Raw genomic sequence first — 25481 nt, 5'->3', positions numbered from 1 at the left:
CGTGAGTGACGACGTCCCCTTACCGAAAAACCGACCCCGTGCGGTAACGACCCCGCCCTCGGGCCCGGTCAAACCGCTGAAAAAAGTTTCCGACGCCCCGCCTTCGGGCCCGGCAACGAAACCGAAACTGAAACCGAAACACTCGGACTCCCACCATGTCGGATCCGAGAAAAGGGCGACATCGACTTCGGCACCGAGGCTACATACAAAGGACAGCTCGGGATCGAAACATTCCATGTCGAAACATAGATATGACTTATCGGCCAAGAGACACTCGATACCAAGAAAGTCGGAATCGAGCAAACATTCGGTTTCGAAAACAACAAGATCTGACGATCGAAAACAAAAGCACCTCTCGGAACCAGGACACTCGGTACCGATTCAGGAGCAACAGACAGATCCCAAACAAAAGATCTTGTTTATTGATCCACAAACTGGGAAAGTGGTCACGAAGAAGAGAAAGAGTGAACAGTCAGAAGATAAACCTCTTCCTTCAAAAAAGAGAACAATGGGGACGAATATAACTCCTCCTGCTTCTCCTCGTCCTAGACTAACACCCTCTTCTCCTATTCCTCACAATAGGCCAAATATTCCTACACCTTCCACACCAAGACCAGCTACACCTCAGTCAGATGTAGACAGTGATCTGGGGGAGGGAGAACCTCAAGGGGATGACGAAACTATCCCAGATGAGGAGGATCCATGGGAAAATTATGATGTAGGGTCAGATGAAGACAACGACCCAGAGCTATATCCCTCAAAGCCTTCACCACCTGATGATAACACAGGTTTTGTGCAGCTCATTAATAGGGCAGCGAAATACCATAAGGTAGATATACATACAGAACCTCAAATAGAGGATTTCTTGTTAGAGACTCTACCTAATGCACAGAGAACATCAGGTACTCTCCCTATGTTGAAGGGTCTTCTTACTCACACAGATGAGATATTTGAAAACCCAGTGAGAGCTAGGGTGTTAAACCCAAGAATTGATAAAAAATACAAAGCGGCTCCAAAGGACCCAATATTTATTAGAGGGCATGTACCGCTAGACTCGCTGGTGGTCTCAAACGCTCGTAAGAGAGCAAACTCGTTATCTACAGGAGAGGCTCCTCCACCAGATAAAGAGTCAAAGTTAATAGATGCATCAGGTAAAAGAGTAGCATCACAGGCAGCGAATAGCTGGCGTATAGCCAATACACAAGCACTACTCGCACGTTATGACAGGGCACATTACGAAGTGCTAGAAAAACTTCTTACACATTTCCCAAAGGAACATCAGAAGAAGGCAGACCAATTAATACAGGAAGGTAAAATAATAACAAATACTTCAATTAAGTGTGCATTAGACGCAGCAGACACTGCAGCAAGGTCTATTAACACTAGTGTCATGCTAAGAAGGCACGCATGGCTTAGAATCTCAGGATTCAAACAAGAGGTACAAACAGCCCTACTGAACAAACCATTTGATCAGAAGACATTGTTTGGTTCAAGCACAGACGAGACATTAGAGAAAATGAAGAAAGATACGGAAACGGCTAAGTCAATGGGAGCATTGCAACAGCCAACACACAGAGGTTCCTTTCGTAGATCCACCTATAGAGGGGGCTCAAAGAATACAGGAACAAATCAGCAATCCACATCTTTCACACCTACATCACCCAGAGGTAATTCAAGAGGCAGTTACAGAGGTAACAACAATAAGGGAAGAGGCCGCGGAAATAATAATAACTGCAACGCCTCAACACCAAAACAGTGACTTCATAGAACTCCCCCCAGACCACATAACACCGGTCGGGGGACGTCTATCACAGTTCCTACCTGTCTGGGAAAACATCACGTCAGACAAGTGGGTGAGACAAATTATCCAACATGGTTATTGCCTAGAACTCACAGATACCCCGCCAAACATCCCCCCCAAACAGCGTCCAATGAGTCAGGATCATCTGACATTGTTAAGAGAAGAAGTGATAGCACTTCTACAAAAGCATGCAATAGAGAAGGTCCCAAAAGATCAACAGGGCACAGGAGTATACTCTCTATACTTCCTGATCCCCAAAAAGGACGGGTCCCTAAGACCAATATTAGACCTCAGACCTCTCAATGCTTACATAAATTCGGAGCACTTCCACATGATCACGCTCCAACAAGTACTCCCTTTACTGAAGAAAGGGGACTTTCTTTCTACACTGGATCTAAAAGACGCTTACTTTCATATCCCAATTCACAAAGCCCACAGAAAATACCTAAGGTTTGTGTTAGAAGGACAACACTATCAGTTCAAGGTCCTTCCATTCGGTGTCACAACAGCACCGAGAGTTTTCACAAAATGCCTAGCTGTGGTGGCAGCACACCTAAGAAGACAACAAATACATGTCTTCCCATACTTGGACGATTGGCTAATAAAGGCCAAGTCAAAGGAAGAATGTCTTCACAACACACAGAAGACAATTCAATTGCTGCACCACCTAGGGTTCACGGTGAACTACAAAAAATCACACCTGCAACCAAACCAGATTCAGCAATACCTGGGGGCTACAGTAGACACAGAAAAGGCAATAGCATACCCCAACCCAATCAGAGTACAGACAATGGTCGGGTTAATACAAAGATTTCAACCACAACACTCACTACCAGCACGAGTGTTTATGCAACTATTAGGCATGATGTCCTCCTGCATACTGCTAATACCACATGCCAGACTACAAATGCGCCCACTACAAGAGTGTCTAGCGACACAGTGGAATCAGGCTCAAGGGCAGATTACAGATCTGGTGTTGGTAGACGACCGGACGTATCGCTCTCTGAAGTGGTGGAACACAGAAAACATTTCCAAGGGACGGTCGTTCCTAGAGCCAATTCCACAAGTAATAATAACAGCGGACGCATCGCTCTCCGGATGGGGAGCGCATATGGACAGATACACAGTACAGGGGAAGTGGAGTGTGCAGCAAAAGAAACTGCACATCAACTACCTAGAGCTATTAGCAATATTTCTAGCACTAAAAGCCTTCCAAATGCAAATAACAGGCAAAGCAGTCCTGATCAGAACAGACAACATGACTGCAATGTATTATATTCAAAAACAGGGGGGGACACACTCTCTCCAACAGTCCAGACTAGCACAGGACATATGGAGATGGGCCATTCCTCAAAAGATCTACCTGTTAGCGGAACACCTACCAGGGGTTCAAAACCAAATAGCGGACATCCTAAGCAGACAGTCAGAACAAGTGCACGAATGGGAGCTGCACGACCAAATACTACAGCCATTCTTCCAAAAATGGGGGCAACCAGAGATAGATCTGTTTGCCAATCATCAGAACGCAAAATGCAAAGAATTCGCATCCAGGTACCCACACCAAAGGTCCCAGGGCAATGCAATGTGGATAAATTGGTCCAACAGATTTGCGTACGCGTTCCCTCCTCTACCACTAATTCCATTACTGGTTCGGAAACTGCAGCAACATTCAATGACAATGATACTAGTGGCACCCACGTGGGCAAGACAGCCGTGGTTCACCACGCTGCTACAACTCTCACAAGTACCACATCAAAAGCTAAGGTTATTACCCATGCATCTTACACAGAACCATGGAGAAATAATGCACCCAGATCCCAAACAACTGAACCTAGCGATCTGGCTCCTGAAGTCATAGAGTTTGGGTATTTAGATTTACCACCAGAATGCATGGAAATCATTAAACAAGCAAGACGTCCTACCACCAGAGCATGCTATGCAGCAAAATGGAAGAGGTTTGCTATACACTGTAACAGTAAGCACATCAACCCTCTGGACGCATCTACTAAACAAATCATTTGCTATTTGTTACACTTACAGCAATGTAACCTAGCATTTACCTCTATCAGAGTTCATCTAGCAGCCATAGCAGCATACCTACAAAACAGACAACATCTGTCATTGTTCAAAGTACCAGCAATTAAAGCTTTCATGGAAGGACTCAAAAGAGTCATTCCACCAAGAAGACCACCTTCCCCAGTTTGGAATCTCAACATAGTGCTTACCAGACTAATGGGGCCACCATTTGAACCTATGCATAGGTGTGAAATACAATTCCTCACATGGAAGGTAGCCTTCCTCATAGCTATCACGTCACTTAGAAGAGTAAGTGAACTGCAGGCTTTGACGATTCAAGAAACATTTATGCAGCTACACCAAAATAAAGTGGTTCTTAGAACAAACCCAAAATTCTTACCGAAGGTTATTTCAGCATTCCACATCAATCAGTCAGTGGAATTACCGGTTTTCTTTCCAAAACCACAAACAGTAGCTGAAAGAGCCCTACATACACTGGATGTTAGAAGGGCCATATTGTACTACATAGAAAGAACACAAACTTTCAGAAAGACAAAACAGCTATTTGTTGCGTTTTCTCCCACACATAAAGGCAATCCCATCTCCAAAGCGGGCATTGCCAGATGGATTGTAAAATGCATTCAAATATGCTACTTAAAGGCAAAGAGAACATTAACTGTTCCTCCTAGAGCTCACTCTACACGTAAACTAGGAGCATCTATGGCATTTCTGGGAAACATTCCACTAGATGGCATATGCAAAGCGGCTACCTGGGTTACACCGCACACCTTCACAAAACACTATTGTGTAGATGTGCACACAACACAACAAGCTAGAGTGGGACAAGCAGTATTAAAAACATTGTTTCAGACAGTTGCAACAGACACGGGCGACCACCGCTAGGGAGAGAACTGCTATATAGTCTATTCATAATGTACCATCTGCAGCCCATATGCCTCAAACGGAATATGCTACTTACCAGTATGCATCTGTTCTTGGCATAGAGGGCTGCAGAGTGGTACATGCCCTCCCAGCCTCCCCGGAAACCTGTGTCTGTTCCAACATTATCTTATTTAGATACACTTACATGGGCACTCTTATCTGTATTCTACTATACTACTCCATCTAACCCTACTATGGCAAAACAATCTAAGGATGGAGCCGATGCCCATGCGCACTACCAACCAAGGGAGGAGTCACCAAGAGACAAAAGACTCTCCAAGAGAAAAACAAAGTGCAATCATCCGAGCCCAACACCAGATGGCGATCTATTCATAATGTACCACTCTGCAGCCCTCTATGCCAAGAACAGATGCATACTGGTAAGTAGCATATTCCATACAATGGAGAAATACCCAAATAAAAGAAAAAAAAACATTTGCTTCAGAGACAAAACCCTTTCCGCAATATAAAAATTGTTAAGAAAAGCATTTGCTGGCTGCTGAGCAGCTAAGAAAAGAGGTGCTCTTTCTTGAGGATTGTTATATTAGAACTGTACTGACCTGATCTGGATTAATTCTGCTTTTTTAGAGACTCCTGGGACTTTGTCATCTAAGTTGATATAACGTTATGCATGGTTGTCTGCTGAGTTAGTAAATGAAATGAGAAAAGGATAATCTGTGCCTCCTGTCTAGCATAAAATCAATTTTAATTTAGAACTATAAGCGGAAAATCGTATTGAGTCAAACTTTCTGTAAATGTCTGTATATAAAGCCCTCTCTAACATTTGCTAGGATCAGCTATTTAGAAAAAAGAGAACTTTTGTAAGGGTCCCTCAGAAGAAATGAAAACATCACAGATATGTGGGTCAGTAGGGCAGAGTCGTACAGTTCAAATTTAATTGGTCAATATAATAACTAGTTCTACTGAATCATGGCCTGTTTTAAGGCCCTCCTCAGAAGGCACTGCTTGGTTTGTGAGCTAAGAGTCATTTGAGGGTGGTGGAGTGCAAAGGTTTCTGGTCTCCAAATGGAAGGCCTGCTCTGTATCCACCTACATGAACTATGGGCCATTTTTGTGGCCCTGAAGGCTTTCTTGCAATCAGTCAGGGGGAGGGAGGTGCAGGTTCTCATTGCGTCACTACCACCATGTGTTACTGCAACAAGGTGGTGTGGGGTTCGGTGCTCAGAGGTTCTGCGACTCTGGAGGTGGCTGGAACACCAGAACATCTTCCTTGTCACCTAACCACCTAGGCAGGGTCCTAGAATCCAGAACGGACAAACTGTGCTGTTGTCATCTGGTTGGTACAAAAGGGGGTGGTGATGGACGGAGCATCTGAATCAATCAAACACTCACACCCAGTCAAAAGATCTGGGTTTAATCCATCACCGTTCTTTAGCCCACTCTGCCACTCCAGTTCAGACATGGCTATATGCAAATCAGTCTGACCCTGTGCCTCATGGGAACAGTCCAGCCCGAACTGCCAAGCCATGTCTTCCCTGGACCGGAAACAAGCTTCCGAGGACCGGTTTCTGGCATTCCAGCCGTCTTCATCCCGGCTTGCTTGAATCCAGTGGCAAAGTGAGCAAGGAACTCACGTCTGAGCATACCCTGCCACACTTATGGCGGCCAAAAGCGGTACAAAAGGGGGTCAGACGTGCGTCCCTTGCTCACTTTGCCACTGTATTCAAGCAAGCCGGGCTGAAGACTGCTGGAATGCCAGAAACCGGTCCTCGGAAGCTTGTTTCCTGTCCAAGGAAGACATAGCTTGGTAGTTCGGGCTGGACTGTTCCCATGAAGCACAGGGTCAGACTGATTTGCATATAGCCATGTCTGAACTGGGGTGGCAGAGTGGGCTAAAGAACGGTGATGGATTAAACCCAGATCTTTTGACTGGGTGTGAGTGTTTGATTGATTCAGATGCTCCGTCCATCACCACCCCCTTTTGTACCGCTTTTGGCCGCCATAAGTGTGGCAGGGTATGCTCAGACGTGAGTCCCTTGCTCACTTTGCCACTGGATTCAAGCAAGCCGGGCTGAAGACGGCTGGAATGCCAGAAACCGGTCCTCGGAAGCTTGTTTCCGGTCCAGGGAAGACATGGCTTGGCAGTTCGGGCTGGACTGTTCCCATGAGGCACAGGGTCAGACTGATTTGCATATAGCCATGTCTGAACTGGGGTGGCAGAGTGGGCTAAAGAACGGTGATGGATTAAACCCAGATCTTTTGACTGGGTGTGAGTGTTTGATTGATTCAGATGCTCCGTCCACCACCACCCCCTTTTGTACTCTTGTCATCTGGTTGAGCATGAGTGCTATCAAGATTCTGAGGTGAAATACTGTATATTTCACCAGTGGGGAGAGCGCTGACTAGATCTTTTAGCCACAGTCATGAAAGCAGTCAGCTGTTTTGCATGTTGAAGTTTCCATAAGTCTATTGCCTCGGGTTCTGAAGAAGATCTAGAACGCCCATGTGTAGGAAAGTAGGATCTGCTTTTATGGTTACCTCCACTTTTTGCCTGGTGTTATGCTGTTTCTGACTAGTCTGACTGGGATCCTGCTAATCAATACCCCAGTTTCTGTACTTTCTCCCCTCAGTTGGTTATGTTGAGTACTTCGGTACATCCCAGATTGGCTACTTTTGTACCATTATAAGTCCCTAGCACGTGGTACTAAGGTACCCAGGTCCTAGGTACGCCAGGGGCCTCCCATGTGCTGCAGCATATATTATCCCACCGACGAGAGACCACTCAAATTGTGACTACAGGCCTGCCATTGCAGCCTGTGTAAACTGGTGCTAGCACCACTCACAACAGATATAGGTTTCCCTATATCTGAGGTCACTGCACTTAAAACCTATAACTCACCCCTAAGGTAGGCCTATCAATCCTGAAGGCAAGCTGCACGGTTCTAAGTGTGAGGGTGCCCCTGCATGAGCAAGACAACCCTACAACCTTCGGAGTCTATTCTCCCGGGTTGTAAGTGCATCAGCAATTACGATGTATTGAGTGGCCATGCGTCATTACAATGGTGTAAGATATTAAATCCACAGAAGGTACGTTAAAAAAAACCTGAATTTATTATAGTAGTGGCACAGCGCATCCACATATATCAAAAGAAAGTTAGTAACTGACCATCTCAGAATATGGAACAAGGAACGCATGCTGTACACGCAGGTACATGGTTCCATGTTCTACAATAGGAAAAAGAACAAGAAATAAAAAGAAGGTGAAAGAGATAGAAGGCAAGATGGAAAGTAACAAATGGCTAACTCTAAACTGGCTGTAACTAACCCTGTCATGTTTAGTATCAAACATGTTGTAATCATAGGTATGATTCCATGCACTGTAAAGCTGCTCGGGAGGCCCTCCGTGCCCCCAGTACCAGTCTTCTAGACCCGGACAGCACAACATGGCTGCTGCCGACCAGAGTCACGATTCTGTCCTGCTGCTGCTGAGCCAAGCTTGAGCAGGGGAAGGCAAAACAATAAGTATCCTGTCACAGGGCGGTGTGACCACCTCCCAGACAGGGTTTGGTGTATTGGGGCCGGGTGGGGGAGCTTGCAAGTACCACTCAGTCTCCTGGAGGGGCACATTGGGTGTCCTCCTTGCATAGCTACCGCTCTGGTGTGAAACTGGACAAATGACATGAGAGTATCCTCCCCACTGCCCAACACTCTGCCCTGAGAGGGAACTCTGAATCGCCCCAACCCTTTCCTTAGGGTACTTAAGGGCTTACCTGTAGGTGGGTCCCTAGATTCATCGTGGGACAAGATTCATATCAAGACACCACTTCAACTGTCGGAGCACTCTGGACTTCGCTCTGGTTATCCAGACTGCGACTGGGAAGGCTCTGCTGCTCCTGGTCTCCTCATACTTACTCGTCAGCTACAACAGGATCCTTCCAAAGCCTGTGGATATCCCAGACACCTGAAGGAATCTCCCTTGAAGTGAAGGAGTCACTTCCCTGCATCTGTAGGTACTTCAATGAATCTGACCGGTCTGCTGAACCTGGGCTCCCACGGACTCCAAAAGGCTCAGCAACACAGGTAGTGGTTCTTCACATCCCTCGGCCTGCTCTGTCCTCTCACCAAGTTTGAGACCAGTATCCCACGACGAAGCCGCAGGAACCAAACCCCTGTGCACCGTATTGACTTGCTGTTACAAAGGCTTGTTGGCTTCCTTCCGTCTCATCTTGAATACTCCTTTGGGTTCCAATGACATTTTCACCTTCTCCAGCTGTGGCATCTTCCCGAAGTCCTCTATTGAGTTTGACTGCAGTTTTCGATGCCACTTCACAACCATGCAACCGGCTTCCCTGGTGCAGGCATCCTGGTTCCTAGGGTATACACGAGTGGGGTGGCTCTCCAACTTTCTGTCTTCCACTGGGTTTCTTCAGGGTCCACTGGGACGGGTCCTTCGTCTTTAAAATTGCAACTGTGACTTACCAATTGACTTGTATTGAGCCCGCGGTTGTGTTCTCACTCTGCACACGGCCTACTTGGGCTCCCTAGTTACTTACTTCAGGCGGTTCCTTGGGTCCCCGGCACTTCTATGTCTTCCGGGTATAGTCTTGACTTGAGTCGTGATTCTCATACAAGTATTTTGGAATATGGTTTTGTCTCCCCCCCCCCCCCCCCACCCCTCTCTCCCCCTGGCAAACACTGTATGTTCGTGCTACTTACCTGTTTTAATTGCAAAGTATAGGGTGCATTTTGTATATCTCTGGATAGGAGATATTTGTATGTTAGTGAGATAAATACACTGTATGGTTCTTTTTCTCTTAATCTATACCAATAAGATTATCCTCTGGTAAAACAAGCTGCTTTACACTCCTTCTGGACTAAGCCTGGAGGCTGCTTTCCATAGCTACCACTTAAAGAGCTTTCTAAGGTTGTCTAAGACCACTAAAATCACCATATGGGGACAGGGAACCCGTCAGGTGTACTCTTTATGGCCCTGCCTCTTCGCCTTGGCTATTGAGCCTCTGGCGGTTCGGATCAGCGGAGATGGAACAGTGGCGCATCCGGGTGGGGAACTCGACTTACGTCGTCTCCCTGTATGCGGATGACGCTCTTTGATCTTCCTCCTTAGCGGGGCTGGCCACTGAACCACTGGAAACCCTTCCAGATCTGGAACTGAGATGGGAGCAAGCTCACTTTCAGTACTTAGGGGTTCAACTTGCTCTTAGTGACGCCCCACTGAGGGCTTTAAACCTTGACAAGGCCCTCAATGCCCTTGGACACTCAGTGGCATTTTGGAACACCTTGCCATTGTCCCTGATGGGCAGACTTGCAGTGTAAAAAATGGTGATGTTACCCAGGTATCTATACGCACTACAAAATATACCATGTCAGGTACTGGCACAGATTTTTAAGCAACTGAACACAATTCTTATTTCACTTCTCTGGGCTGGCCGACTGTGAAGGGTTGGGGACCGCAGTTGTGACCTCACTAAATAAGTCCACTCCAAAGTGTCTTAAGTGTGACTTTATTTTCCTATAGACACGGCGTTTCACAGATGCCAGGATCAAATTAAGAGGTTTGCCAAAATACAATAACTCAAAGAATGTCTCAAGTCCGAGGAGCAAGTCTTATGTTCCTGCTTGTCCAGGGAGTCTCTATTAGTGGAGCTTTGATGGAGGGCCTTTCGTTCCCTTGTCCCCCTAGGCTTCTGGTAGTTTAAAGGAAATACCCCGCCCTTCCGGGCTTCGGTGCTTTTAAGGAGCCGGGCTCGGTTGCTCCGCACAAGTCACATAAAAAAAACGAAAGAACACGTGTCAAGTTTCTGTTCAATCGACACGCCGTCAATAAAGGTAAGGGAGTGAGACACAATATCGTGTTATTCAACACATACGCCGCCAGGACGTGCTTGTGAAGGGGGGAAAGGGGGTCTGTTTTAGAGGTCGTTCAAAATATGAGTGTGAAAAGGTTTAGCCAGGGCGCTCGGCACTCACACGTCCTCTTTACCTCTCCTCCCTACCCAGCCCGCTACCCGACTGCCTACCTGTGAAAGCCACACTCCTCCTGGAGTGTGGCTGGGCGAAAAGCGGTAACGTGTCCTCCAGGCGGGTCCTCCGGAATCCTGTTGGTCTCTGGCTCTGATACTCCTCTCAGGCTCCACGTCCTTTTCTCCTCTTCCTCACTCGTCTTTTTCATCCCGGTCCTCTCCTCTCCCGCGCTGGACTCCCTTCGCCTCCTTCCTTCCGGCTTTTCCCTTCTTTCGCCCCTTCCGATTGGCGGAGTCTCCATGACGTCATCGAAGGGGGCGTTTTCATTATCCGGACTCAGCTCCTAAAAGTAATAGTCACCAATATCTGGGGACTCCACGTACCAGACAGCCTCAGCTTCCGAATTCCAGTTCTCGGGCTGAAATACAATGAGGTAAGAGTCTTCAGGGAGGGCCGTCCACCATTCTTTTATGTCCTCTGCTTCCGATTCGTTCATAAACTGGGCAGGGATGTCTGACCCGTTACACCGACGTAGTAGAGTAGCTCTTACCACATTGACGCGCAGGACAACTGGGAAAAGGGACTATTGGCTGGCCGCATGGACCCGGAAGGGCAGCTGATGGGGACTTCCGCACCTGGTGCGTCACACTGCGGCTATTTGAGAGCACTTTGTGGAACGGGAGCTGAGACATGCTCCTTTCCATAGGGAACTATCCGTCTGGATACTGGCCCCGTTCAGAGACATTAGTAGTCGTATGTCTTTTCAGACTTGGAGGGAGGGTGGGTGTGAGGTTCTCGCGGATCTATATCCCAAGAGGCGTTTTTAACCTTTGAGCAACCGTGTGAGAGTTTTACACTTGGGCAGGGTCACTTCCTTCAATATAGAGGGATACAGGAATTAGTGAGAATGACCTGGCCACAATATCCAGATATTCCCCAGCCGACACACACTCTGGATCTGCTCCTAACCTGTGGCTCTGGACGCAATTTGATATCGCTTCTGTATAGTGCTATGCTTCTAGACTCTGACACTCGTTCACCCATGTCGTGAGCAGCTTGGGAGAAGGACCTCCATATTGTCGTAGAGGATGGTACTTGGTTAGCTATTTGTGGACTCACACATACAGTTTCCTGTAACGCCGGGTCAAACTGATCCACCATAATTTTTTATACCACACCTATCTCAACGTGGTGAAGTTGCGCCGTTTCTCGCGTTCCAATGACGGCAAGTGCCCCAGTTGCAAGGCCGACGACGCAGACTTTCTGCACTTGGCTGGGGCATGCCCTGAGAAACATCAGTTCTGGGCGCAGGTCATGGAAAGAGTGCGGACTAGTACAGGCCTACCCATCCGAGAAGAACCAATCCAATGTTTGTTGCCCATGTGTGCAAACCCCAAATACGGAAAATAGCGTATAGACTGTTGCAGCTCATGTTGGTTCTGGCCAGATGCAGAATAGCGATTTATTGAATGGGACACAGATGCTTGGATATCCCCACATGGATGCGGGATGTTAGGGAATGGGCCCTAGCCGAAGAGACACACATGCAGTTAACTAGCAAAGATGATAACTTACAGGCAGACCTCATGGAATGGGGCCAGTTGTGTGGTATGGCCCTCAACTCTGAGTGGGAGGATAGTATTCAGAGTGATTCAACATCCAGTGGGTCTGCCTCGAAACTGAGGGACTTGGGGAACTGAGCGTAATGACTACCCCCTGGTAATTACACCGTACTAACGGGCTGCTCATAATGTGATCCCCAGCTCCGGGACATCATCAACAGCTCCTTCGCATCCGCCACCTTCCCGGAGAGCTGGAAACATGCCGAGCTCAGCGCCCTCCTGAAGAAACCCACTGCGGAGCCCACAGACCTCAAGAACTTCCGCCCCATCTCGCTCCTACCTTTTCCTGTCAAAGTTATTGAGAAGACGGTCAACAAACAACTCTCCGCCTTCCTCGAGTCAAACGGATGCCTCGACCCGTCGCAGTCCGGATTCCGAGCAAACCACAGCACCGAGACCGCCCTCATCGCAGCAACCGACGACATCAGGTCCATGCTCGACAACGGGGAAACTACCGCCCTCATCCTCCTGGACCTCTCAGCAGCCTTTGACACAGTGTGCCACTGTACCCTGATACAGCGCCTCAGCAACACCGGAATCCAAGGGACGGCCTTGGAGTGGATAATCTCGTTCCTCACCGGAAGAACCCAGAGGGTCCGCCTCCCACCGTTCCGATCCGCGGCCACTGAAATCATCTGCGGCGTCCCAGAAGGATCCTCACTCAGCCCAACCCTCTTCAGCGTCTACGTGAGCCCCCTCGCTGCCATTGCACGCAAACACAACCTCAACATCATCTCCTACGCCGACGACACCCAGCTGATCCTCTCCCTCACCAATGACCCCGCCACCGCCAGAGCCAGCCTCCAGGAAGGAATGAAGGACGTCGCGGAATAGATGAAGCTCAGCCGGCTGAAACTGAACTCTGACAAAACGGAAGTCCTCATCCTGGGATCATCCCCCTCCGCCTTGGACGACTCCTGGTAGCCCACTGCCCTGGGCACCGCACCCAAACCATCGGACCATGCACGCTAACTGGGCTTCATCCTGGACTCCTCCCTCACGATGACCAAGAAAGTCAACACCGTCTCGTCATCCTGTTTCAACACCCTGCGCATGCTACAAAAGATCTTCCGATTGATCCCCACCGACACCAAGAAGACTGTCACCCAGGCGCTCGTCACCAGCCCGCTGGATTACGGGAACACCCTCTACGCTGGAACAACAGCCAAACTCCAAAAAAGACTTCAGCGCATACAGAACGCCTCGGAAAGACTCAACCTAGACATCCCCCGGCACAGCCACATCTCTGCCCACCTGAAAGACCTGCACTGGCTCCCCGTCAGCAAGAGAATCACGTTCCGACTCCTCACCCACGCACACAAGGCTCTCCACGACATGGGCCCAAAATACCTCAACAACCGCCTCACATTCTACACACCCACCCGCCAACTCCGCTCCGCTAGCCTCGCCCTCGCCACCGTCCCACAAATCCGCAAAACCACCGCCGGAGGAAGATCCTTCTCCTATCTGGTGGCCAAAACATGGAACTCCATTCCCACCCACCTACGGCTGACCCAGGACCATCTCTCCTTCAGGAAACAACTCAAGACCTGGCTGTTTGAGCAATAGCGGCTCCCCAAACCCCCCCGCCCCCATCCCCCCCTCCCCCCCAGCGCCTTGAGACCCTAACGGGTGAGTAGCGTGCTATACAAATTCTCCTGATTCATTGATTGATTCTAATGTAACTTGATGTGCAGCGTATCCCTGTTTGCCTCTGGAACTGGGCGCAAATGCCAATGTACTATTATATGCTGTAATATTATTTGTTTGAATAAGTGATAAAAAGTAAAATCAAAAATAAAGTTAAACTAATATATAAATCACCTTATGGGTTGTCTGGAATAGGGCAGGGTGCCCACTTACATATGTGTGCTCCATATACTAAGCCAGCTTCTCACACCATGTCCAAGTCATTCTAATTGCCTCTGATTGGACTAGGAGAGTGTAGTGGCCAGAACTACTGACCACAAGCATCTGTCCTCCAATCAGGCTACCACTTCGGCAGGGCCTTCTGTCTCAGCAAAAGGGCAGAGTCCTTCATCCAAACCTCTACAGCTTCCACCACTGTGTGGAGAATGAACTGTGGCAATTGACTGCATTTGATTTGTCTTCTGAAGTGGTGGATGTTATCCTCAATGACAGAAATCCATCTACTCTGGGCACTGGGACATGGTTGGAACCTGGTGTGGTGCCTGGCAAACTGATCTCTTACAGGTGAAGCTGATGTCCTTTTATTTGTTTTTGTCTTTAACCCAGCAGGGCCTTGTAGTAGGCACTTTAAAAGGTTATTTTCTCCTGACTCTAAAAACTGTCTTCCTCATTGCAATCACATCTGCTTGTCATGGTAGTGGTCTGGAGGCACTTTTAGCACCTCTTTACAGACAAATTGTTGTTGAGGACTTGGCGGCCTTCTTGCTGAAAGTTGCGATACCTTATCACGTTGGACAGTCCATCATCTTAACTAAGTTCTTTGCTCACCCTCACCCCCAAAGGTGTGGAGAGGCTTCATTTGTGAGCCCCTTGGAGGGCTTTAGTCGTTTATATCAATCATACCAAGGCCCATAGAGTGAATTATCAGCTTTTTGTGGGGTTTTATTGAGCAAAGAAATGGAAGGGTATGCAGAAGATCAAGAAGCAGCCCCAGAAGGCCTGAGAGCCCATTTTACCTAGGCAAAGGCTACTGCGACTGTATTAGCGTGAGGGGTACCAGTCCTTGATATGTGCCTGGCTGCAACATGATTGTGCAGTAGTATTCAAAGCACTGCTGCCTTGACTGCCAAGCCTTGTGGGAAGAATACTTGACCCGCTCAGTTCTGTATTACTTTTTATTTTGAGTTCACTCCACAGGACCTCCACCTTTGGAATGCACTGCTTTGGTTTCTATTCCAAAGTGAAGAATCTGAGGTTAGACTTTTCCATTAGAAAAAGTTACTTACCTTCTACTGCTTCACCAGTACTTTTTGGTGGATTCTCTATCTAACTGCGGATTCCTCACTGCCCTCCCACCTCCCTATTCTGTTGAGTACCTCTTTTTAACATCTGAAAAGTTCTCAAGTTGGTGATCTGCACACTGTTTCCTACAGTTGTTTGTGCACTGCATCTGAGGACACGGAAAGGGAAAAGAAAAGAAACGGAGGTCAGTACGCTTGGGTGGCGCTTATATGCGACTCCGTTCTGTCATTTCTGGGGCAGTATCGAGTCCGCACAGAGCCACACAGTGCCACCTACTGGCACATGGGAGCACGCTACAAAATGTTCTGGACGGATTGTAGCACCTGTGGCATTTTCTACGATGCTGCATCTATCAGAACAAGCATTGGCATAGCCAATAGGTCTCTCCACTGGGACCTTATAAGTGTTTTAGCCATGTAACAGTTGATGCTGCTGTACCAAGGATATTGTGCAGCATAAGCCATGTTGTACAGTAACTGCTTCGTCATATCGCTTTTTTATCCCAAACAATCAGCCATGCTGCACAGCAGTGACGCTGCTGTCCAAAATGGCTGCAATACTTTTAAAAACAGCTATTGGTGTTGTCAATGTTTTTTAGCAATGTGCCTCAAAGATTAAAAATCTATGTATATAAAAACGAAAGTCTGTCTGTCTGTTTGTCCTTTATGCATTGCTAGACCATTCATCCGAACGCCATGAAACTTTAAGAAGTTGTTGAGTACACTCCCGCAAAGGTTTCTGTCAATTTTTTTTTTTAAATCGGCCCCCCATGGCCCTCATAATCTTTTGAATACTGAAATAGACAGCCAATTTGCGAGCATCGTCGACAGTTATGACCCCCAAACGGAAATCGATTGGTCAATCTACATCAGAAGCACAAAAGAAAAAGGCATTACGAGCTTCAGAAACAGACGAGAAACGAGAAGCAAGATTAGAAGCTCTTCGAATACAAACTGCTCAAGCCCGTAATTCTCAAACGAACGAGCAACAAGAATCAAGATTGGAAGCCAATCGAGTATGCACTGCTCAAGCCACACTTAGAAATGTTTTCAAAAATAAAATGAATAAGTTTCAATAACAATGACACAATGTAAAATTAATGTTATCATAATGAGTTTCCTTGAATTTCCTTTCTTCTGAGATCGCAGCAACGCGCGACGGGTAAGCTAGTGAATAATAAAATAAAAAAGCAATATGAAGTGGAGTGCTACTTCATTATTGTGGTTTTTTTTCTTATAAATTTGTCATTTTGCACAGTAGTCGCGCTGCTATCCAACATGGCTAAAAAAGATTGACAAAGCCAATAACTCTTGTAGGCAAGACCTTGGGCCCGAGCAAGATGGTGCCTTAATCTGGCGAACACCGCTCCTTTCCCTGCAAATTCAATGATCTGGTAGATAATTACCATGTCAACCCGGCCGAAACCAGACAAAAACGACTTTCTAACCTGCCGGGGGCTACAATGCGATACAAAGGCGACACTGATTGTTCGTATTGATCCAGATTGCCCCCTATCCCAGTGAATACTGAAAGAAACAACATGGTGGCTCCTGGCGGCTCAACGCATAGCAGAACGTTTAAAAGACTCCGCTGTGATTGACAACCAACATATGTGGGTAGGAGATACCTCATAAGCCCGTGCGTCAAACACTTCATGTCTTCCCCAATGACATGAAAACTATAACCGGGGTTTGGGAAGTCTCTGCCCGCATTCTGACTGCATGATCACTATTCCCCCGCGCTACCTCTGCTTCCACGACAATAACAAGGACACCCCACTGGCAAAGCGGCATGATTACCCTGATACATCCAACACTATGAGACTGGAGTACCCGACTGACTATTAGGCTCAGAATAATTGGAGTTTATGGCACCCCACTAGTTATCAGCCCCTCTTGCTCATCCAGCATGAGACCCCCTAAATGTGCATACGCCACTGATTACTTGTGACTATGATGTATGTGCCATGAGCGCCTGTGTAGTTCCATGAATGATATGTTCTAGAAGGTTAATGCATCGGAGTACACACAACAGTACCCACAGCGAGAAGTAAACAGCGGATAACTGCATTACTAGATCACAAGCAAACATGTTTGTGCCCGCCAGCCATCAGAATCCTTGCATTCACATGCTCCCGATCTCGCTACTGCTGCCTGTGCTTACAACCTCCCACATATCTCTGAGGCGTATTAGGTGACTCATGTGATCCATTCTTTAAAAAACCTTTAGATCAGGTACCATCATCACACGGTGAACAGAAGAATTTATAAACAAAAGTGTTTATTCCTCCGAGGAAAAAAGTAAATGGCGTCTGCACCTGTGACAGCAAATTGAAAAACCTGCTGTCCTTATAAAGCATAAACAACCACAAGGATGACTGAAAACAAGAAACAGTTTTATTATACGGCTGCACAAGAATTCACTAACCCGTGCAGCTGAGGATCAGGGGAGTCTCCGCCGCCATCTGCCATGCGCCTATCATGTCATGACTGCACACGTATTTTGCAGGTTCCCATACCGCGCATATCAGTACCAGCCAGGGACGCGCCCTGCCTGAAGTAGCGATTTCTGGAAGTTTATTTTAAAAAAAAGGGGAAAAAAACGTCCCGCGAGTGGCGCACACTCGAGAGCGAGCACCAGGCTATATGTTTTGAATTATTACGCCCGTGTCTGGGCACAATAATTCAAAACATATGGCACTTGTGCGGTTAACAGCCAGCAATAGGCCACGCTTGTGCGTGTGTGGCCTATTGCTTGCGGTTACTCTCGTGTAGTGAGCTTTTCAAAGCCCCTTACAATAAGTCTCGCAGAGCAGCGCATGTGCGCTGCTAGGCGAGACCTGAAAAGCAATACCAAAGGTAAGTAACTTATCTTTTTACAGATCCCTCATTACCAGCCGGTGTTGATGCCACCTTTCAGTACGAAAGTATTCAAATCGAAGTAACAGAGAATGGTTTTTATAAAATGTATACTGGATGTCGAACTGGCTCCCAATGTGTTTTAATTCTTCATGAAAAGATTAAGAGGGGGCAGGATGCTCAGGTCCTGTAGTGCAGTGCAAGAGTCTCACGTGGTCTCAGCATGTGCCAAGAGTCTGCCCTGTGTGTGAGTGGTAGCTTTGCTTTGCAAGTCGAGAGTTGTTAATGGCATCTTTCAGTGGCCCCTGCAACGCTAGCAAACGTGTCTGTGGGATGGAAGCGGGGGTGGGTCCTTGGTCAGGTTATATCATCCATTCGAGGATATAGATGGAGAGTGCTCAACCTTCACATGTTTTGTGTATTTTTTTGTCTCAACAGTACAGCAAACACCTCTTCGTACACATCGGACAGACAAACCCCTCGTACAGCGACCCGCTGCTAGAAGCAGTGGACATAAGGCAAATTTACGACAAATTCCCAGAGAAGAAAGGGGGCCTGAAAGAGCTGTACGAAAAGGGACCCCAGAATTCCTTTTTTCTGGTCAAGTTCTGGGTAAGACTCTCCGAACTTACTATTTGGGACATAAGAGTTCTTGAAGTGCGTGCATTAGTGGATGTAGGGCTTAAGGAGGAAACTATGAGCAGGAAGGGAGAAATTGAAGAAAGCAAGAAGTGTAAAGGACGCAGGATGACAATTGAGGCCAAGCAGGAGCGGGCAGGAAGAGTTGCAGGTGCTGGTGGATGGTGAGGAAGCTTGAATAATCTGTCATTTCCGACTTTATTGTGGCATATAGTGATTATATGAGCATACAGATATTTATTGTGGCATATAGTGATTATATGAGCATACATCACCAATTTTTAAATAGCCCTAAATATTGGGAGTTAACTATTTATAGAGATCTGCGGTTCAGCTTATCTCTAGCATTTAAATTGGGGTGGTCTGTTTTTGGATACCCCCAAGGCACGGTAAAACAGGGATTTGTGGTCGGCATGCTATTGTGATTTCTCCTACTGCAGTTTCCGTGTACTTGTGGAATGCTGCGTCCTGTGATAGGTATGCTCCTGCAAGCACAACTGGGTAGGCTACGTTTATTAGTGTGTGCAGAGTTCTTGGTGGCAGATCCCAGGAAGTAGGAAATAGTGAAATTCTATGATACAAGGTACAATGCCTCAAATCTATGAAGTTAGTAACGTTTATGAATGTTTAAAGGGACCGTTGTATTGTCATCAACTGTACTTGAAATATTTATTGGCAATGCTTCTAAAGGTACACATGTCTATTTCGCTACCTACAGCTCTAATTATAGGTCCTTTATGGCAAGGGAACTTCTAACTTTTTTCCAACCCAAAAAGAAAGTCCAGCTTAGATTATTAAAGAGCTCCCTCTGCCCTCCACCATACCTCTTAAATCATTAGGATGGCTGATAATGTATCTGCTTTCAGTGTGTATCCCAGAGCCAAAGCTGCACATCTTTATTTATTTTATGTTTTTATCGTGCAAACAGAGCCCTAATAGGGTGGCCGCTCACTTTACAAGAAAGTCATTGTTTCTTTGAGGTACATTAAATAGCTTACAGTGAGCGAGGATTGAATAGTAGATGTAGTAGGAATGAATAATGACTGTAATGGGTAAAAAGCATAACCTGCATACATCTATACAAACAATTACCTGAGTTTTCTGTGAACATTTGTATTGAAAGGTCTGTCTGGGTTCAGTCGGGGATACTCCTGCATGTCTGGTGTCTCTATACGAAAATTAAATTGACTGATTCAAATGTGTGTGTCTTGTAAAGCGCACTGCTATCCGGAGGAGTCCTGGCGCTATAGACCGCTGGGGAACCCGTCCTAGCTTTCCCTGTGAGATGTTCCCTCCTGGGTATCTCCAAGGTGAAACCAGGCATCCATGGCGTTTGTGGGGGGGCCGTTGTGGAGATGATGCAAGCTAATGCCCAGAGTTGCCGAGTGTGATTCCTGGTTAGAGTAGGCACCGAGGTGGGAATTATCGAGTCGCTGACCCTGGTTCATGACCCTGCCGCGTCGGGAATTGAACCCTGGTCCCGGGCCGTCCTCTGCTTCCGGGTCTGCCACCTCTAACCAGTGAGCCACACCACTCATCTAATTCAAAACAGGATAGTCCTGATGGTAAGGGGAATGGAGTCCCAGGCCCATGTGCACCCCCAAGATAGTGTTATGGAGTTCATTTTTTTGGGTTTTTTTAAGGTGTGGGCTTCTGACAGCTCAGAGGCAACCCCAGTCGATCAGGTTCCAAGTGAGGTACTTTGTTCCCCCGAGGGTGGAAACAATGCATACTGACTTGAAGATTCCTTTTCCTCTCGTCTGGAAGCCATTTTAGTGCGAGGTGTATAGGGGACATCTGGTTGTATTATCTGGTGCCCAAGGCCAGCTCTGCTGCTGCAAGGAGCACTGTCAGGTGAATTTTGGGGTGGGCCCAAGAGTGATTGCCTTTGTCTGTTCTTGCTGAACTAGCAATTGGATGACTATTGAGGTTCTCTACTGATATGACTTAATTCATCTCTGGAGTTTAGGCTGATTTGCACTTTTCCCAGAACATTAATCTGGGCTTGTATGGTTAGGTTTTGCCCAGCTTGAAGCCTAAGGATTTGGCTCTGTAGATGAAGTGTGAATTACGATCCAGTATATGTTAAGCGCATTGAGCTGTGTCCGGGTGAGGGATGGGGGGATTACACCGTGGTGGCTGGAGTAGGAAGGAGGAAGCTTGCTTTTAGAGGCTTGAGTAGGAGATGATGGCTTGACATCCAGGACTGAGTGTTACATAGGATCTAGGAAAGGGTTGCCTCCATGCAGGAGGATTGCTTAGAGTTGTATATCGCTGCATAGAAGTGGAGGGAGGTGTTGGAGTTTCTCGGGAGAGGCCTCACGGGGTCCACAGCAGAGCTGAAGTGGGTTCAGGACAGGATGAAACCTTGTGGTGGTTCTTGCTGAGGTGACCTGGTTCAGAGCGGGAGCTTGGACATTTTTATTTGTTGGAAGCTGTTTGCCAATTGTGAGTGAACCCAGGATACAACTGAGTCTTCAAAGCCCATTCTCATTTCAAAAGAATGCGCATTAAAGGCTCGCTACTATCCTGAGGGTGGCAAGATTAACTGTGGTAAATTGTAGCTTCGCACCCAGATTTTACTCTTTCTCTCTTTGACTCTTCGTGCCTACAGAAATGTGGCCTTATTGCTACAATTACCGGTTCATGAACACGCAGCTAGATTTGTTGCGTATAAATCACTTGTTACATTATAATAAAGCTTACCCTAGCTGTGGGATAGCAGTGTCGTGAACAAAAATATTGTGTACATTATAAATCTCTGTCTATTGGTCAACAAGCTGAAACCTGCTTACAATGTGTTCAGTGTGTTGGCTAGGAAACACCTGAAGGTTAGCTGCAGTATAAACAATACACGGATACTATCGCTTTGAGAGTTAAAGCCGGCTTGCTCTATAAAAAATAATTACTAATTGAAGAAGCAAGGGACTGCTGTTCAAGGCCATTTTAGAAGCTGCATTGTTACATCACTACATATTGAAATTAACCGTGGGATTAGCAAGTGCATTATACACGTGGATCATAAAACTATCTATGTATACATTCCAGAAAGCTTTATTATGCACATGCAAACAATGCATACTGTTAGTGCATTCAGCATGCATATAACAACGTGCATAATGCAGTCATGTTTTCCATGCTGAATGTTTTCAACAGGTCCCAAAGAACTGTGGCTAAATGGCTGAATGGTAGCGTTCTCCGCAAGGGAAGCCAGGGTTCGAACCAAGTTCCTCTTCCTCTGCGTCCAGCAACTTAACCTCTACACTACATTTGCTTGTGAAGCCATTTAACCGGCAGCACCTTATTTTTAAATATGAAACTTCATCCCTTTCCGTCTTTGTCCCTTCTGGGCATCCTGGAGACACCTGGGGATGGATGAAGTGTCCTCCTTGTGAACAAGAAGAGCGCGGCGTGTGAGTACACACCACCCTCCTGAGCACTGGGTCATGAATGTTCGCCCCGCGGCTGGTGCAGATTGCGGTCCATGACCTCTTTTGTTCACTTCATTCACAGTGCGAGGCAGGCACAATAAGCAGCAGTGGCTCCTCTGTAATGGCGGACGATCGTCGCCCCACTGCTCAGAACACGTAGATGAAAAATAAAATGGTAGTACTACAGTTTTATTCTCATTTTATTTTTCGCTGAGCTGATGCAACTCTAGGGCTGGGCCATCCTCTATAAACAGCGAAAGTGGTGGACACTTGTAAGTGCAAATGTCCGTTTGGCCGGCTGTCTTATGATGGCCAAACTGACATGCGCACTTATATTTCTCCAACCCAGCTGTGCTGCACAGCCGGGTGGAGAAAAGGAACCGGCTCCCTGTCCCTGAGCACGCGTCAAACCAGCCCGACGCTTCTCTCATGCTTGGTGATAGAATGAGAGCAGTGCCTGGATTGGGTGGGTAGCCTGTGTTTTGTTGCCCATGGACTGCCGGCAGAGGCAGGTTAGTACGTTTTTTTAATATTCCCCCTCCCCCGCGCTGTCTCACCACTTTTTAGTGGCAGCAGCCGCCACTGACAATAAGAGTGCTCACCCCTTTGTTTAGAGAAAAATATAGCACTTGGGATCCAGTAGTTCAGAAGATCCTTTCCGTATGGCTGAGTCCAACCACGGTCCTCCTGGTAGGCCGTTGGCCACATAAGGGAATGTCCTTTCATTCACATTGAAAGAGGAAAGCAAAAGGCTCATCCAGATATGTCCTAATGGCAGCACACAGGGCCCTACGGCACAGCAAGACACAGGCTGCCGCTCCCGGTCTTCAGGCTCCAGGACCGGCCCGCTACTTAACTTGAGAATGCAAACCCCTAGACCACCCAGAGATAGTTAGTACCATGACCAAAGTGGCAAAGACGTTTGAACCCCTTGAAGGCGACGCTCCTTAGCTAGAGTGGATGGGCTGCCAAGACCCTCAGTTTGAGGGGTTTAGGGGCTCAGAAAAACGACCACCTGGCTCCTCTCTGGAGCCTAAGCTAGGGGCTACTGCAGGTTTCCATGCCAGCCAAGCACTGGTTCTCACCCGTCGCCCTCATTCCGCACTCCTGTGGCTTCCCATCAACAGCCAAGGATCCAGGCTGTCTCTCTTCGTGGAAGAAAGACAGCCTCCAAGGGGAGAAGCTGCCAGAGGAGCCTACAGGAGGCCTTTCCTCTCAGATCGGTGATCAGTGGTCACTTTGCGGGATCCAGCATGGGCACCATCGTTTACCCCTGGTGTCTTGGCTCCTCGGTTACTACTGCTCTTGAAGTAGGAAACCCGGCTCTTTCTCTTTATCCTGGATTCTCTCAAGGCAGCTAGATCGAACAGTCGAGCATCCTCCTGGTGGTGCAGCACCTGAAATACAGCAAGGTATGCAAATCACGTACATGCTCTGTCATGGTGCAGTTAGAGCCACTAGTTATGTAAATGTTCTTTTATTTTACAGACTGTAAAGGTTTGAAGTTGAAATAAGGGGCATCACAAAACTAACTGAAGGTGGAAAGCCCCCGGGGAAATGAGATTTAACCCCAGGAAAGTTTCGAGCATGTCAGAGTGAAGCACTGTGTCATCTGTCCTCTGATAATACAAACCTATCAATCACTTTTCAGTCAGTGGCTCTCAGCAGAGTAGCTAGGAGGCTATTGAAAGGTGCACTTTGTCCTCGTTTTCCTATACCTCGGATTTACTCAGGAGGCCTGAGTCGCTTCTGCAGCAAGCTTGCTCACAATCAGAAAGCACACACCTAAAAGTGAACTTTGAAACCAAAGTGAAACAAAGTCACTGGTTTGACATGTGGATGGTGCACATACTTGGAGATCCAACACATTCATGAACACATATATCTATGTCAAGCATGCATACACATTGTTTCCGGTCCAGGGAAGACATGGCTTGGCAGTTCGGGCTGGACTGTTCCCATGAGGCAGAGGGTCAGACTGATTTGCATATGGCCATGTCTGAACTGGGGTGGCGGAGTGAGCTACAGAATGGTGATGGATTAAACCCAGATCAGTTGACTGGGGGTGAGTGTTTGATTTGCTCAAACGCTCCGTCCATCAACCCCTTTTGTATCGCTTTACACATGCAGCCGGGCACACCTACATGCACCAATTCTCTTTAATCAGACATATTTACAGAGACATACACATCGACACCTACATGTGCACAGACCACCTGACCAGCCTTCTCAAAAGCCATCTGACCTGCCTGCTCACAGGCCACCTTACCTGCACACACACAGACCATGAGATGACATATCAACCACTGTGCGCAACAAAAAGATTTGCAGATAATCTTGTATACTGACCACCACATAAAGGGTGCATTCTTTCTCACATACATACAGACACAAGATCATTCTTACATGTGCTCATTCATACACTTTGATTCATATAAGAAAACTGGTTTTGCACCTTATTAGGTGGAATCAGATGCAGAATGATTGGACAGTAGGCTGAATAAGTGAAATTTCCGTGGTTGTCTCCCCAATCACGACCACAAAGACTTCCTATCCATTAGATTCATTGGATTCGAGGTAACCTTTAAAAAAAGGAATGTTTTTTGGTTTACTTCGATGTAATTTCAGTAATCTGGATGCCTTCCAATGTTCAATAGCTCTTTATAGAGACTTACTCACTCTAAAAGTAGGTCGATTCCTTCCTAGCAGTAATCTCTTACCAGGACGGTGCAAGGTTACCTAAGGTGAAGCATGCAGCAATAGCGTGGGTGAGAGTTTCTTATTCAGAAATGTATATTTATTTTCGAAGTCCAGCAGGTTCCCATAGTAATAGTTTTCTGTTAATTAAAAAGTCACAGTGTTCCTTTCCCGCATTAACCACGGGGTATCTGTTCATCTTTACGAGGGGTGGAGCATAACTCCTGCCCCATATTGCTGCCACTAAATTGAGTAAGCTCAACTTTCCCGAAGGAGAATGACATCTTCCTTGACAACATGGTGTCAATTAGTGCATTTTACACCACAACTTTCACATAATTTGCTAGAATCAGTAGGCTCTGAAATCGAATATTACTGTACCTCAGTGTAATGCCAAGTGTTGCATTTCGTCCCTAAGGTTAAGCTTTTCAGTATATGGCACTCCACATTTTGCTATTAAATTCATGTTATTCAGTTTATAATATAAATGACTCCCCCCCCCCCCCAACCAAATGCTTATCATTTTCATGAAAAACACGACCCGACATGCCAGCTTTTGATTTAATGGAAATACATAATT

General features: G+C 46.9%; 1 protein-coding gene across 2 annotated transcripts in view; it reads left to right on the top strand.

Moving 5' to 3' along the window:
- Nucleotides 1-25481, top strand: part of TEAD3 (TEA domain transcription factor 3) — a 360315-nt gene that overhangs the window by 305655 nt on the left and 29179 nt on the right. For both annotated transcript variants that reach the window (XM_086923250.1, XM_086923251.1), the window contains one exon: nucleotides 18573-18746. In XM_086923250.1, the coding sequence (XP_086779376.1) occupies nucleotides 18573-18746 (174 nt within the window). The remainder of the gene's footprint in view (nucleotides 1-18572; nucleotides 18747-25481) is intronic.

This window comes from Lissotriton vulgaris, chromosome 5 (genome assembly GCF_964263255.1).
Source record: "Lissotriton vulgaris chromosome 5, aLisVul1.2, whole genome shotgun sequence".
Taxonomy (NCBI): domain Eukaryota; kingdom Metazoa; phylum Chordata; class Amphibia; order Caudata; family Salamandridae; genus Lissotriton; species Lissotriton vulgaris.
The sequence above is the reverse complement of the archived record's forward strand: the minus strand, read 5'-3'. Positions and strand labels throughout refer to the sequence as shown.